Raw genomic sequence first — 16,801 nt, 5'->3', positions numbered from 1 at the left:
AAAATTGACCATGGTGATAGTTGCACATATCTGTAAAGATACCAAAATCCACTGAATCAGATACCTTAAACGGGTGAATTGTATGCTATGTGAATTATATCTCAGTAGCATTTTAAAAATTATAAAGATGCTGAGAGTTCTCTTTTCATCAATTTTCCCTCAATGGTAACATGTCAATAGTATAATGTCACAACTAGACAATCGCCTTGGTATGTACAGTTCATAGACCTTAATCAGATTTTGTGTTCTATATGTACTTGTTTATGTGTGTATGTTTAGTTCTATGCAGTTTTCTCACAAGTGTAGACTTGTGTTACCACCACTGTAGTCAAGATATTGAACTGAAATCCATCGAGAATACCTTGTGCTACCCTTTTATGGCCATAGACACCTCCCACCCCTTCCTGCTTCTCCTCACACCCTGCTCCCTTCCCCCGGTCTCTTTACCCAGTAGCAACCTCTAATTTCTTTTCTGTCTCAATAATTTTGTTATTTCAAGAGTACCACATAAGTGGAATCATACAATACATAAATTTTTGACTTCTTTTTTGCATTTAGCAGAAATCCCTTAAGATCTATCCAAGTCATAATGTATATCAATAGTCCCATCGCTTTTTATTGCTAAATAGTATCCCGTAGTATGGAAGTAGCAGTTTGTTTAGTCATTCATCTCTGAAGGACATTTGGGTTGTTCCTAGTTTGTGGCTATTATGAACTAAGCTGCTATAAATATTTGTGTATAGATTTTTCTGTGAATGAAGTGTTCATTTCATTGGGATAAATGCCCAAGAGAACAATTGCTGAGCCATATGGTAAGAACACATTAAGCATTATAACAAACAGCCAGGCTATTTTCTAGAGTGACTATACCATTTTACATTCTTACCAGCAAAATATGAGTGCTCCAGTTTCTTATCATCCTCTCCAGCATGTGGCGTTATCATTTTTTTTAATTTTAGCCTTTCTGATATGTGTTATGAAATCTTATTACAGTTATATTTTGCATTTCCCTAATGGCTAATGATTTTGAACATCTTTTCCTGTGCTTACTTGTCATCTGTGTATCCCCTTCAGTGAAATATCTGTTCACAGTTTTTTTGGCCAGTTTTCTAGTTAGAATTTTTTTTTTTCTTACTGTTGAGTTTTAAGGGTTCTTTATATATTCTGGATCCAAGTCCTTCGTTGAATGTGATTTGCAAATATTTTTTCATGGTCTGTAGCTGTGTTTTTATCTCCTTGACAAGGTCTCTCACAGACTCTTGTTGTTGTTTAGTCAGTCACTAAGTCATGTCCTACTCTGCAACTGCCTGGACTGCAGCGTGCCAGGCTTGAATACACATTCTTAATTTAGGTGACAAGTGTTTTATCATCGTTTTCCTTTTTATGAATCTTGTTTTAAGTGTTACATCTAAGAGTTTCTGTCTGGTACTTCCCTTGGTGATCCAGTGGTGAAGAATTTGCCTCCCAATGCAGGGGAAACAGATTCGATCCCTGGTCCAGGAACTAAGACCCAGCATACCGTGGGGCAGCTAAGCCCATGTCCACATCTACTGAGCCCACACTCCAGAGTACAAGCTGCACCTGCTGAGGTGCACATGCCCTAGAGCTTGTGCTGAACAAAAACAGGAGGCACTGCAGTGAGAAGCCCACACACTGCAACCGGCGAGCAGCCCCCACTGGCTGCAACTAGAGAAAGACCACACAAAGCAACGGAGACCCAGTGCAGCCAAACTAAGTAAATAAATGAACTTTAAATCAGAAAAACTCAAAAACAAATAATACATTAAAAAAAATTTAAAAAGAGCTCTAACTCTAGGCTCCAAAGATTTTGGATACTTTATGGTTTTGCATTTATGTCCTTGGTCCATTTTGAGTTTTTGTATAAAGTGTGAAGGTTTTCGATCAAGGTTCATTTTTGACCTGTGGATGTCCAGTTGCCCCAGTACTGTTTGTTGACAGGTGTTTTCCCCATCGTATTGAGTCTGTATCCTTGTCAAATTAATTTGAATATATTGCTGTGGATCTATTTCTGGGTGCCCTAATCTGTTTTGCTGATTTGCGTATCTGTCCTTCTGCTGATATCACACTGTCCTGATCACTTTAACTGTATAGTATGCCTTAACATCAACCTGAATGATTCCTTTCACTTTTTTCTTCTTTTTCAGAATTGTTTTAGCTACTTTAGATCCTTTTCCTTTCCATGAACACGTTAGAAAAACCTTGTCTGTATTCACACACACAAAAAACTGAGCTGGGATTTTGATGGGCATCGCATCGAAATTATAGATCAATTGGGGGAGAATTGATAACTTTACTATGCTGAGTTTTTCAGTCTATGAACACGGTATTAGATCCTCTTTGATTTCTTTCAACATTTTGTAATTTTCAGTGTGCAGATACTTGTACATGTTATAACAATATACAGAGTCATTTTAAATTTTGAGATTTATTTTAAATTCAGTGAATAGATCAAGTAAATTTACATGACATATGTCAAAAACATGAAATAACCCATGTGTATGTGTGTATACCTATGTGCAACCATTTAGAATATATGGTAATAAGAGATCACACACAGAATGGCAGACATACACACAAAATTGTTTGGGTAAGGGGTAGAATGTGTTTTAATGGCATAAATAACAGATTTCTCTAGGTCCTCAATTTGAACATACCATTAAATCTTGAAGGCAGTTCATTGGCATAATTTAAGAAGTACATTAAAAGTGAGTGATTCATTCATTACTTGAATAGGCTATTCAGAATCCTAAATTTAAAAACTCAACGAAATTATAGTTTACAAAATGTACGTATTGCTATTGAACACAATTATACCACACAGCCTTCAGATCAATCACAGATATTGTGAGAGAACTAGTCTGATATGTTTGTAGATCCTTCCGTCATATTTCCTTCTATACTGGTGAACACTTTGTCCCCGTTTGTAGATTCAACAACCATGGATCGTGTAGTTCTATAGAATTAACTTTTGAAAAAAGTAGGCTAACCTAGTTCAGACCCATGTGGTTCAGGGGTCAGCTGTACTTCATGCTGTATTTTCTATTGTTATTATAGAAAGTGCTTGGGTGTTGGAGCTGGGAAGATTGGCCTAGAATTCTTGATATAATATTGTCTCTGTGAGAAATAGCAGAAACTCATGACTTGGAGAGACATCTTTAACCTTCTTCAACCTCAATTTCTTCATGTGAAAAATGGGAATTATAATTCTTTTTCATTTTAAGTGGAGAAGCCAATGGCAACCCACTCCAAGTAGTGCATTGACAGGTTCAGATGAAGAATCTGACAGGTCTTTTTTCCCATTTATTGTTGTTGTTTCCATTGGAGAATAATTGCTTTACAATGTTGTGTTACTTTTTACTGAATATTAACATGAATCAGCTTTATGAGTATCCCCTCCATCCCACCCCTCTAGGTCATCACAGAGCTCTAATGAAGATTAAGTGAGATAATGTATGTAAATAAATGTAGTAGCTGGATATTTAGTACATTTTAGGTTAGCCAACTCCTTACCCCTCCTTACAACTTCCTAATTCCTGGCCCCTGAGTCCTCCAACTTTTAACTGGTTTTTAGAATCATGATACAGAGCAGGGGTTGGAAAACCTTTTTAATAAAGGGCCAGAGAGTCAATGTCTTAGGCCTTGCTGGCTGTGCCTCTCCTCTCTGTGCTTATAGCCCAGAAACAGTAAGCAATATGTAAATAAATGAGCTTGGTTATGTTCCTAGGTGGCTTTGCCACCTAGTTTGACCTTGCATAAGTTACTTTACTTTCATTTGTAAACTTCAGTTTGCTAACCTAGGATGCTGACTTTTTATGAGGTTTAAAGGAAATAATACAGAAAAGGAGATGCTTGTACAAATGATTTCAATAGATGGGAGCTGTAAGCATCTACAGTCTTCCTTTTTCATTGAAATCTTTTGCAGTTTATGTTGATAAGTTTTTCAAAACCCCATAAGGAACAGTAAGGCATTTCCCATGACTTGCAAAAGATCTTGTTTCTTTGCAAGAAATCTTTGTGTAAACCTTCTGATTTATAAATTTGCTTTTAACTTTCCTTGCAACCACAACAAGAGACTTGAGGTGAGAAACCTGGGGAACTGACCCTCTTCTCTCTGAACTGTAAAAGCATCACAGAAGGCATTCAAAGCATCTCAGAATCATGAATTAAATCAAAATGAATTGCCAGTTGTTTTTAGGGAGAGAAACCGCTAATGAGCAGAGTCTTTAACACCATTTTGCTTTTGAGCAGCCATCCCTCTCTGCCATGTGCCTAAAAGATTTAAAAAAAAAAAAAAGCATACTGATGACACAGCGAAGCACCAAGGCAGCAGTTTGGCAGGAAGCCACTTTAGAACTCTGGTGAGCACAGCAGGCTCACGGACTTAGGCCACGTTGAAGTCGGGCTTAGAGCCAAAGCATGCCCACAGTTTAGCCCACTGGCATCCCTCCACCCCAGTCTGAACCTGATGTAAGGCACAGGTGATGTAGGAATCAGCCAGCACACACACCTGCAAGAAGAGCCCAAGGCTAAGCAGACTTAATCACAGCCAGCTGCCAGGACTGAATCCACAGTAATGGCTAAGAGGTGCTTGGCAGAGGATCATGTACATTCTCAGTCCCGTCTGACTGTTTGCAACCCTCTGGACTGTAGCCCGCCAGGCTCCTCTGTCCATGGGATTCTCCAGGCAAGAATACTGGAGTGGGTTACCATTTCCTTCTCCAGGGAATCTTCCTGACCCAAGGATCAAACCTACGGCTCCTGCATTGCAAGCCACTTCTTTCCCTCTGCACCACTTGGGAAGCCCCTGAATGAGGAAAGGCTGGGGTTATTAGTGGATCCTACCTCTCCTTGGTAGAATACATACCTTCTCCTGCCTTTAAGTTATGCAAGCTCGACCGCTCAGAACAAAACCAACCTGATGAGGATTGCCTCAAGATAGAAGTTGCTAGGTAGCTCACAGAATCGCAAGCAGAGTCTACATGTGTCTGTGCACAAAAGAATTGGGTCTTCACTGGATCCTGCCTAGCCTACTGTCTTCTCCCAGAGATAAAAGGATAATGGTGTCTATAGTTGGAAGACTGGAGAGGAGACGTGTCAGGTGGACTCAGATTCTAGGTTTAGGGAGGAAGGGGGAACCTTATTGCCTCTGGACCTTCTCCTATTATGTAGGTCTGCCACTAAGGTTCTAAGGCAGATCCTCTCTTGGGAGAGCCCTTATATCACTAGCACAGAGCCAAGCCCCATGCTGTTTTAACTTTCCCCAGCTGCTCTGCATTTTGTGGGTAGACTCAAAAATAATTGTGTCCCTTGATGGTGGTCCCTGTTGCTGAGTGACAGTATTTTCTGAGTTTCTTTTATACCCTCTTCCCCCACCCCCAGTTATGAACTTGTAGTGGAATGCCCACTGTAAGTTGTTTGCTTGTTCACTGACCAGACCAGAATGATCCCGGGAGTTGGGGCAATCCATCAGGATCCTGTGTTGCCTCACCCCAAAGCCCCTCACTGGGGAGGTGCAGATTTGAGAGCAGGAAGGCAACAGCTGCAAACCATATTTTATTTCTGATCCTCTTCCTAGGCCCTGCAGCTGGGCTGGTGCCAACCCTGTATGACTAAACCAGTGGCTCCCGAAGCCAAGTGATGCTGACTGGCATGGTCCACCCTGCACTGATTTCACCCCTGGTGGAACTAGCCTCTCTACAAAGGATCTGACTCTTCCCTGAGTTTTCCCTAAGGACTCAGAGGTTCTTACAGGGCTATATTCCCCTTCTCGGACACCCACTCAGATTCCTACTGCCTTTATCTCCTCCTCTTGGGAGGAAGCTGGAGGTGTGCCATGACCTTCACTGTCCAATGGTTTGTGAACCGCCCACGGAGACTGGGAGGGGTATTTTTGCAATTTCTCTAATTGTTTCCCTCAGAAGTAGTAAACTGGTAGACAGTCTCTTTTAAAGTCAGAGATGTTTTTGTTCAGACCTGTGTTCCAATCCTGGCTTTATCACTTATTATCATCGCTGGCCCCTTCATTTCAAGGCGGGGAAGTTGATGGTGCTGATATGATGGTAACATTTGAGGGAGGCTCTGAAAATTAATGATAATATTTATTAAGCATCGGTCATACTACTGGTTTAAGTACCTGTCCTCTTGCATACACACCCATGTATACTTGCACACTTTGTGCTAATTTGTACACATATTGCTTTTGTAGTGGTGGTGTGGGAATTACTAGATTTTTGCAAATATTTTTGAAAAGTTTGTTTTTTCCTGACCACTAGAAATGTGTTTTAAGTTAAATTTTTGGAGTAAGGAAAAGCACAGGACAATAATACAAATCATGTGAGATGATCATTGCTACCATTTCCTCATGTAGTGAATTTTCTAAAAAAAAAAATGTTTAAAATTTTATTTCATAGGATCATGCTGTACAAACTCTTTAAATGTGAATAATTTATTATCATGAATCCAGCTGTTTTTCTGTAGAGGAGGGATTCCCAGGTGGCTCAGTGCTAAAGAATACACCTGCCAAGGAAGGAGACACAGGTTCAATGCCTAGGTCAGGAAGATCCCCTGGCGGAGGAAATGGCAACCTATTCCAGTATTTTTTGTTAGGACAATTGCATGGAGGGAAGATCCTGGAGGGCCACTGTCCATGCGATTACAAAGAGTTGAACACGACTGAGCATGATTGTGCACCATTGTAGAGTAGTCTTCTGTTCGGGATATCATAATTATCAAATCTCTTATAGTTGACATTTTGGGTTGTTTATATTTTTTTGCTCTGAAAAACTCTAGTTGAGCCTTCTTGCTTTGTTATTTTTATACACATTTGTAACTTCTTTTTTAATAAGTTTCTAAAAGCAAGTTGGACTAAAAGTAGGAACATTTTTAAAGCTTTGAATCGTTACTAACAAATTTTCTTCCATAAAGGTTTTGCTGTTTTAAATGACCATCAATAGTGGTCCTCTTTCATACCTTATTTAATTGAGCATTAATTTTGTAAAAGAAACTATTATATATACATGAAAATTTATCTAATTTCTTCTTATGGCTTATTAACTAGTTATTTTATAATTTTAAACATTTTCTGATCATGTTCTTTGCCACTTATGTTTGATTTATGATAACCTGTGACATATAAAGCATATGAAATTTTTTATCATCCTGTTAGTTGTATATATTTATTCACCAGTCATTTGTCTTTTAATTTTTTATGGTGAGGTCTCTTTCTTTCATTTCTTTCTCTTTTCAAAAAACATAGCAAAGTCCATATATTTTATAGTTAAAGCTTTTAATCTTTCCTTTATTTTGGCATTTGTGCTAGACATTTCCACATCCCACCCCATCCCTCGCTGGAATCACAAAAATATCCAACTGTATATTCTTTCTAAATTATTAACCTATCTTGAATTTGCTGTATCATGAGTATGAGGTCAGTTCAGTTCAGTCGCTCAGTCATGTCTGACTCTTTGAGACCCCATGGACTATAGCATGCCAGGCTTCCCTGCCCTTCATCAACTCCCAGAGCCTACTCAAACTCATGTCCATCACATTAGTGATGCCATCCAACCATCTCATCCTCTGTCATCCCCTTCTCCTCCCGCCTTCAATCTTTCCCAGTAGCAGGGTCCTTTCCACTGAGTCGGTTCTTCGCATCAGGTGGCCAAAGTACTGGAGTTTCAGCTTCAGCATCAGTCCTTCCAATGAATATTCAGGACTGATTTCCTTTAGGATGGACTGCTTGGATCCCCTTGCTGTTCAGGGGACTCTCGAGTCTCCTCCAACACCACAGTTCAAAAGCATCAATTCTTCAGTGCTCAGCTTTATAGTCCAGCTCTCACATCCACACATGACTACTAAAAAAACCGTAGCTTTGAGTAGACGAACCTTTGTTGACAAAGTAATATCTCTGCTTTTTTTTTTTTTTTTAGATCAGTGGAACAAAATAGAAAGCCCAGAGATAAATCCACACACATATGGACACCTTATCTTTGACAAAGGAGGCAAGAATTTACAATGGAATGAAGACAATCTCTTTAACAAGTGGTGCTGGGAAAACTGGTCAACCACTTGTAAAAGAATGAAACTAAATCACTTTCTAACAGCACACACAAAAATAAACTCAAAATGGATTAAAGATCTAAATGTAAGACCAGAAACTATAAAACTCCTAGAGGAGAACATAGGCAAAACACTCTCTGACATAAATCACAGCAGGATCCTCAATGATCCACCCCCCAGAATTCTGGAAATAAAAGCAAAAATAAACAAATGGGATCTAATTAAAATTAAAAGCTTCTGTACAACAAACGAAAATATCTCTGCTTTTTAATATGCTGTCTAGGTTGGTCATAGCTTTTCTTCCAAGGAGCAAGCGTCTTTTAATTTCATGGTTGTAGTCACCATCTGGAGTGATTTTGGAGCCCCCCAAAATAAAGTCTGTCACTGTTTCCGTTGTTTCCCCATCTATTTGCCATGAAGTGATGGGACCAGATGCCATGATTTTAGTTTTCTGAATGTTGAGTTTTAAGCCAACTATTTCACTCTTCTCTTTCACTTTCATCAAGAGGCTCTTTAGTTCTTCTTTACTTTCTGCCATAATGGTGTCATCTGCATATCTGAGGCTATTGATATTTCTCCTAGCAGTTTTGATTCCAGCTTGTGCTTCATCCAGCCCAGCATTTCACATGATGTACTTGATATATGTTAAATAAGCAGGGTGACAACATACAGCCTTGACGTATTCCTTTTCCTATTTGGAACCAGTCTGTTGTTCCACGTCCAGTTCTAACTGTTGCTTCTTGACCTGCTCAGTGATTTCTCAGAAGACAGGTCAGGTGGTCTGGTATTCCCATCTCTCTCAGAATTTTCCACAGTTTATTGTGATCCACACAGTCAAAGGCTTTGGCATAGTCATAAAACAGAAATAGATGTTTTTCTGGAACTCTCTTTCTTTTTCGATGATCCAGCAGATGTTGCCAATTTGATCTCTGATTCCTCTGCCTTTTCTAAATCCAGCTTGAACATCTGGAAATTCATGGTACTGTTGAAGCCTGGCTTGGAGAATTTTGAGCATTACTTTGCTAGCGTGTGAGATGAATGCAATTGTGCAGTAGTTTGAGCATTCTTTGGCGTTGCCTTTCTTTGGGTTTGGAATGAAACCTGACCTTTTCCAGTCCTGTGATCACTGCTGAGTTTTCCAGGTTTGCTGGCATATTGACTGTAGCACTTTCACAGCATCATCTTTTAAGATTTGAAATAGCTCAACTGGAATTCCATCACCTCCACTGGCTTTGTTCATAGTAATGCTTCCTAAAGCCCACTTGACTTTGCATACCAGGATGTCTGCCTTTAGGTGAGTGATCACACCATCGTGGTTATCTAGGTCATGACTATCTCTTTTGTATAGTTCTTCTGTGTATTCTTGCCACCTCTTCTTAATATCTTCTGCTTCTGTTAGGTCCATACCATTTCTGTCCTTTATTGTGCTCATCTTTGCATGAAATGAGGTAGGAATTATTATTTTAATAGGCATGATAACTATTTCTTTAAAAACTTAAAAAAACATAAAAACTTATTAAAACCAATCAAAATATTTTTAGTCCATAGATACACATTAAAAATAGCAAAACCCAAGCCTCCAGACGGAAATATATTTCAGGGAATATTAAAAAAAAATGGTGCTTAGTAATGAGAAGGTACTACTCTGGCAATTTTAGTTAATTCTAAATAGCTGAAGTGCCATATTTAAATTCTATATTAACCTTTTTGTGTTACTCACTGAGGTGGCTACTAGGAGTTCACTTTAACTTCTTTTTCTCTGGATATGTTTTTTCTGTCACAGTCTCTGTTTTTGGAGCAGCCTGACCTTCTGGACGGTATCTCTCTGCAGAGAAAACTTGTGGGTCTTTCCAATTTCTGTGGATCCTTCCAGTCTTCTGATAGCTCTGTTTTAGCTTCCATCTCTTTAGTTTACGAGTGATTTATCTAGTCTTTTAAAAAACTCTGATTTTCCAATAGCCCTGCCTATTTCGAAACAGTGATGTAGGTTGACCGCAGGTAAAATATCACAAAATCACTGATGACTTGGAAAAATCAGATGTATTCAGAGGAAGAGCACTGATTCTTTGTACCTCCTGTTTCAGGAAAAGATGAAAGGGAAGAACAAGCTGGTGCCTCGCCTGTTGGGGATCACCAAAGACTCAGTGATGCGTGTGGATGAAAAGACCAAGGAAGTGTTGCAGGAGTGGCCACTGACCACGGTCAAGCGCTGGGCAGCCTCACCCAAGAGCTTCACACTGGTAGGGACTGGCTGAAGGCAGTGAGTGGGCTAGCATATTCTGGGTGATACCATGGGGTAGGGGAAACAATACAAGCCCATTGGGCTTCCCTGGCCTTGGAGAGGGACAGATGGTGGGGGTCCCTAGGGCAGGGAATGGGGGTAGTCACTGGTCTATAAGTGAGGGAGATGTCTGAGAGCTGGGTCTCCTTAGCCACCTCTTTCTCTCTGGTCCTCTAAGGCTGTCTGAGTTCCTTAATTAGAAAGAGCCAGTCAAGGATGATTCTCTCTCTTCTGTGGTTCTGATGCCATCCCCAATATACCCTGAAAAGCAATTTGATGATGCTGTTAGGCCGTATGGATGCTTCTCATCTCTAGTTTTAGAAGTTTCTAAATCAGCTCTTAAGAATTGTGGCATCTTGCCAAGCTGTGTTTTCCCAGCCTGCCTATGAAGAGAACGTGCTATCCAGTGGAAATTGCACAGACTGTGGGGTAGTGTTCGAAATCAGCTTTCCTTCCCGGTTCTATGCCTTTGCTCAAGTTACGTCTCCTCTCTGAGCTTTAATGTCCTTGGTTGTGAAATGGGAGTAGTAATACCTGTTTCTCAGAGTTACCAGAGTCAAATGAGACGATGATAACCAAATGCTCTGTGTGAAATACACTGAATGTAGGGAGGATGTGTGTTTGTTCCAGACCTTTAAACTTCTGAATTCTTCCTCCCAACCTCAGTATCTGCTTTTAGCAGAGTATACCGTGTGGCCCTCACTATAGCCAGCCACACTGATATACGAAAATCAGTAGTGCAATTATTTTGTAGTGTGTATTGAGCCATAAGAGAATCAGAAAGTGTTGAAATTTGTCAGTTTCTTCAGAACTCCTAAACTGTACTATTCTCCAGCTCTCATGAACACTTGAAATATCTGTATCTAGGCAAGATCTTACATCAGGGCAGCAGAAAAAAAAGGTATCAAGAAGGGGCCTTGGAGGGAATATTAGTTATCTAATTTGACCATTGATTGATATACTCTTGCCAGTTGGGAGGAATCTTCAGAAAACATACCTTCCTTCCACTTAGGTCTACTTACCTGCCATGCTTTTTGAGTGTAATTGTTCAAGTATTTCTTCTATATATTATACATTGGCCACTACATGAGATGGTATTACTTCTGCTTCAACCATATAGTAAGATTGAAGAAAATGCATGAGGTGAAGGATATAATTTACTTCTGTTTTTATCCATCTCATTGCTCTTTCTCATTCTAAAGTTCCCAGTTTTCTTTTGTTTTCATTTTCTTTGTGTTCAGAGAGTTTTTCTTAAGCCATTCTTTAAAGGTAAATCTGCTAGCAACAAATTCTTTAGTTTTCCTTTAGCTGACTGAGAATCTTCTTATTTTCCCTTCATTCATGAAGATTAATTTTGCCAGATACAGAATTTGAGATTCTCAGTTCTTTTAGTGCTTGAAAAATGTCATTCCACTTCTCTCTGGCCTCTGCCGTTTCAGCATAGAAACTTTCTGTCATCGTGTTGGTGTTCCTTTATAGGTAACATGCTGCTTTTCTATGAATGTTTTGAAGATTGTCTTTCTCTAGTTTTCTTAAGTTCTTGGTGTGGATTTCTTAGGCTTATTCTGTTGTAGGGTTTGCTTAGCTTCTTGAATTTGTAGGCTTATGTCATTTACTGTTTTTTATAAGTTTTCAGTCATTGTTTCTTTATATATATGTATATATGTATATATTTTGGTCCAACAGTAGGAGGCTCTACTCTCCTTCTGTGTTTCTGATGGTATGGATATTAGGTCTTTTTAAAATTGTCCTACAGATCCCTAAAGCTCTGTTTTGTTCTGCCTGTTTTCTGTTGTTTCAATTGACTAAATTTTATCAATCTATTTTCAAGCTGACTGGTTCTTTTCTTTGTCATTTCCACAGTACTATTTTATCTATCCCATGAGTTTTTTTACTTAGATTATAGCATTTTTTTATTCACAAATTTCAGTCTGGTTCTTTTTTACGACTTACATTTCTTTGTTAACCCTCCTGTTTTCATTTCTTTCAGGAGATTTTGTAATTGTTGAAACATTTTTTATGATTCAAAATTTAAAAATTCTTACCAGATAATTCCAACATCTGATTCATTTTAGTACTGGCATCAGTTGATTATCTTTTTTTTTTTTCTTACATGGTATTCATCCTGGTTCTTGACATGAGTAGTGATTTTTAATTATATCCTAGATGCTTTGGATTTTGTATTAGGAAACTCCTGATCTTCTTTAAACCTCTGTTTTCGTAGACAGTCACCTTGTTTAGGTTTAGTGTATAGGCCAGTGTTCTGGCATACTTCTGTGGACTTGAGTTGCAATGGAAATTTATTTTCTGAGCCCTGGCAATATTCTGGGCTGCCTTGTTCTTCTGACATTGCTGGGATTCCTGCTCAAAGCCTGCTAGTGCTGTCTATGAAGGAAGAAAGTACTTCCTGTGGCCACCTACTATTAACAGGTGGCCTTTCTTAGGAACACAGAAGGTGAGTGGAGGGGAGGGAGACACAGGGCTTCGCTGTGGCCACTGCTGCAGAGTGATCAGACCACCTGCCTGCCTGGGTTGTGGAGAAGGGCCTGGGATGGCCAGGCTTTCACTGCTTTGCAGCTGCCCATGAGCAACTCAGTTGTGAAGCTGCTTGAGGCTCCCAATTAGGTCTTTGTTGGGCTTCCCATCTCCTGGTCCCTTGTCCAGAGAGAACAGACTTTCATAAACTTCCTGTTGGAGGTTCCAAGTTTCAGGCCTCTCCAGCACCCAGCCTTGGAAATGTGGGATATAAAATAAAACTCGAGAACTCATCAGATTGTGGTCGCTCGAGTACTGAGGTCACCAGTCAATACAACTTTCCAGCTTTCAGAGCCCTTCCATTGTTTATTGAATACATTTTAGGGTGTTGTATTTAGGGGAGATGAGCAAGAACAAGTGAATCTATACCAGAACTTGTTCCAAGATTGGACCCCCTCACCTTTGAAACTGGTGATGTGACTGTATTTTTTCTAATGTGGGTTTCCCCCCCCCTAGGATTTTGGGGAGTATCAGGAAAGCTACTACTCCGTACAGACCACTGAAGGAGAGCAAATATCGCAGCTGATTGCAGGCTACATTGACATCATCCTCAAAAAGGTATTTCATACTGTGCAGATTAGACAGCACTTCTTTATTTAAAAGTCTCAGTTTAGATGATGTAGCTACCTGGAAAATAAAAACACTCATGTAAAGTACTTGATGCACTAATGGAATCTTTGACATTAAGATTGCTTGAGTGTGCAGTCTTTGACCACATATCCATTTCTAATTTTGCTGCAGCTCACATTTGTGTCATTGACTGCCAGGTAGTGAGCAATAGTGTATCATTCAGCTAATGAATGAGCCTAGCTCACCCTGAGCATCTTCCTCTCTAGGTAGTTGTTACATTTTCCTCTCTAGAAACTGGGTTGAGGGCCTAAAGATTTTCTTTCATTTTTTTTCTTTCTCTCTCATCCAGTTTTAATGAGGGGGAGGGTGTTATATACCATAGTGGTACACAAAATAACCTTTCCTAAGGTTTCAAGATACCACCCACTGAAATAGCCAAGTTCTAGTAGAGTATTAGTGTCTTAATTTTAACTATATGAAATTGTCTGTGCAATAATATATACAAAAGGCATTTTATATATATATTAAATATCACATTCTTTTTCATTGTAACTATTGATTTTATTCACCTATCACTTATTAAATATCCCATACAAGAAATTTGGGGTAAACCTTAATGTATCTGCTTATGTGGCTCATTTTAAAAGGCCTCTTTAAAAGGAGCTTGTGTCAAGACCTGCTAACTTTCATGTTTGTCTTGTTTTACCTCAGAAACAAAGTAAAGATAGATTTGGACTGGAGGGCGATGAGGAGTCGACTATGTTAGAAGAGTCCGTTTCCCCTAAAAAGTAAGTGTATTTAAGATCAGGGATAACTGCCTTCTCCCAGCATGGGCAGGTTTCCTAGGCTAACTCTGGGCCAGTTGCCCTGAAGTCCTTCACGTGGAGGAGGTGATAATGGATGAGACAGATGAGTCTTGCTTCTCAAAGCATGGTTCCCCAGACCATTGTCGTCACTGTTGAGGGTGTCCTGTTGGGGTGAGGGCGGCTGGGGATTTCAGGGAGACACGGAAGACCATGTGGGGCTTAATACCACCTTTAGACATGGTAAGCCTTCATGTCCCATTTTGAATTTCTGATTGATTTCTCATAAGCTGCATCATTATCATCAAAGGCTGGAGAGTGAGTTCAGTTCTGTATCTTTTGGGCTAGGGACCTAGCCAGTAGAGGAATTTTTGTTTATGAGACGCTTGTTGCTGCCATGCTTGATACACATGTCATGAGGTAGCAAAGGGAAGTGGTAAAAACATGGACTCTGGAGCCAGAGTTAGTGGGTTTCAGTCTGGAGTCTGTTTTCCAATGTGTGGCCTTGAGGGCATTATGAGTTTTCTCTGTCGCCTTCATCTCGTCTATAAAATGAGAATAATGATTGATAGTACTACCTCATAAGTTGATTTTGATGCTTGAGTTCTTAATAATGCTTATAAAACAAATAAAGCACATTAAGCCATCTCCAGGACATAATGCATATTTGCTATTTTTATCATTATTTTAAATTTAGAGCAGTCTCAATTTAGCCCCAGTTTGTGAATGAGGAAACTGAGATTTATTAAAATTTAGGAATAGGCAAGACTTGTTGAGAAACCTGTTCACCCACTCCCTTCATGTTCATAGAACACTGTAGTGACAGTTTTTCTTGTCTATACTGAGGGTGTCCATCTTGCTGTCTTACTTGATCCCAGCAACATCCCCCGTGGAAGAGGTAGGCTAGATCTGGTCATCCTCAGACCATGGATGAGGAATCTGAAGCTCCTGGAGTTTAGCTGAGATGCACACCTGGGCCGAGCCAGGACTCGATTCAGGTCTGTGACATCTCCTCTAGGGTGCTGTCCTAGGGCAGCATCTTGAACTTGCCCAGGCGTAGTCACTATTTCCCTACCTGGGCTGCTGTGTACCACTTTCTCACAGTTTGTGTCATAATCCCCTTGGAAGTGTTTCTCTATTTGTCCCCTATTAGTATACAACTTGGAGCCAAATTTAATGGCAGCCCACTCCAGTACTCTTGCCTGGCAAATCCCATGGATGGAGGAGCCTGGTGGGCTGCAGTCCATGGGGTCACTAGGAGTTGGATACGACTGAGCGACTTCACTTTCACTTTTCACTTCCATGCATTGGAGAAGGAAATGGCAACCCACTCCAGTATTCTTGCCTGGAGAATCCCAGGGATGGGGGAGCCTGGTGGGCTGCCGTCTATGGGGTCGCACAGAGTTGGACACGACCGAAGCGATTTAGCAGCAGCAGCAGCATTTCAAGTACCGTTTGGTACCCTCTGGCAAAAGACTTGAATTTCTTGGAGTTATTAATGACCATCAGATGAATGTTAGTAAGCTAGTGCTTCCTAATAGGGTCAGCTGTGCACTTCACAGAATTCCATTGCACTTGAACTTCTCCTAGGAGAATCTCAGTAAGTGTCTGTGCCCTGAGTGCTGGGACCGTCCCCTGCCTGGCGCCGCTGCAGCCCCTCCCCACTGCAGAGGGCATCACAGTCCAGGGAGATCCTCATCACAAGATCTTTCACTTCTCCCTGTATTAGACATTGGCTGAGATCTTGGAATGCAGCTGAGCTCTGAGAGAAGCCTTAGATGTACCCTCTCTAGTGCCAGTTCCTCTGCAGATGTTAATGTCACTCCATGGTTGCCCTGGGCAACAGGAAGTGTGAACTGTGATGGTTCCAGAATCCTGGGACAGAGGCTCCTGTGCCTTAATACAGCTACTCACCAACACTGCCCCACTCCCTCCCCACCCCCCAACACAGACTCTCCCGCATTCAATGTGGGTTTGTCCTCTGGATTATCAGATTCTTACGCTCATGTGCTCAAAGTCCTTTGTGCTCACCTCTCATTCCAGGAAAATATCAAGAGGTAAAAACTTGAAAATTTTTTTTACTAGATGCCCTGGGAGTCTTCCCAGACTTAAGTTGAAATCATCTGGATGAGGTACCAAGGTCAGCCAGTCTTCAAGGCTCCACACGTGTTGAAACATCCTCTGTGGTCAGTGGCTTTCCACCTGGGGAAGGAGAGCTAAGCTGAGGGAGATGTGAAGTTCATTTCCACATTTCTTCCTTCAGACTATGGATTACTGATCTCTGTCCCCAGGGCTTAGAATAGAACCTGGCATGCAGTAGATTTGTGTTGAATGAATGCTATTTCAGGTAGAATTTACCAAATACTACATCACTGTATCCAGATCATTCACTTAGGCCTAGAACATCATTGTTTTCTGTGTCTTTCTGAACAGCTAATAGCATAATGCCAGTAATTAATTACAGTACTGATTATATAAAAAGATTCATTCATCTCAGGGTTTTGCTGAGCATTTTAGTGCTGTTACCTCATTCGTG

General features: G+C 40.3%; 1 protein-coding gene across 2 annotated transcripts in view; it reads left to right on the top strand.

Moving 5' to 3' along the window:
* TLN2 (talin 2) overlaps positions 1–16,801 on the top strand; it is a 499,959-nt gene that overhangs the window by 317,560 nt on the left and 165,598 nt on the right. For both annotated transcript variants that reach the window (XM_052646966.1, XM_052646965.1), the window contains exons 12-14: positions 10,161–10,316; positions 13,349–13,450; positions 14,174–14,250. In XM_052646966.1, coding sequence (XP_052502926.1) covers positions 10,161–10,316; positions 13,349–13,450; positions 14,174–14,250 — 335 coding nt within the window. The remainder of the gene's footprint in view (positions 1–10,160; positions 10,317–13,348; positions 13,451–14,173; positions 14,251–16,801) is intronic.

Source organism: Budorcas taxicolor, chromosome 10 (genome assembly GCF_023091745.1).
Source record: "Budorcas taxicolor isolate Tak-1 chromosome 10, Takin1.1, whole genome shotgun sequence".
Classification (NCBI taxonomy): Eukaryota; Metazoa; Chordata; class Mammalia; order Artiodactyla; family Bovidae; genus Budorcas; species Budorcas taxicolor.
Note: the sequence above shows the minus strand (reverse complement) of the source record. Positions and strands in the feature narration are given on the sequence as shown.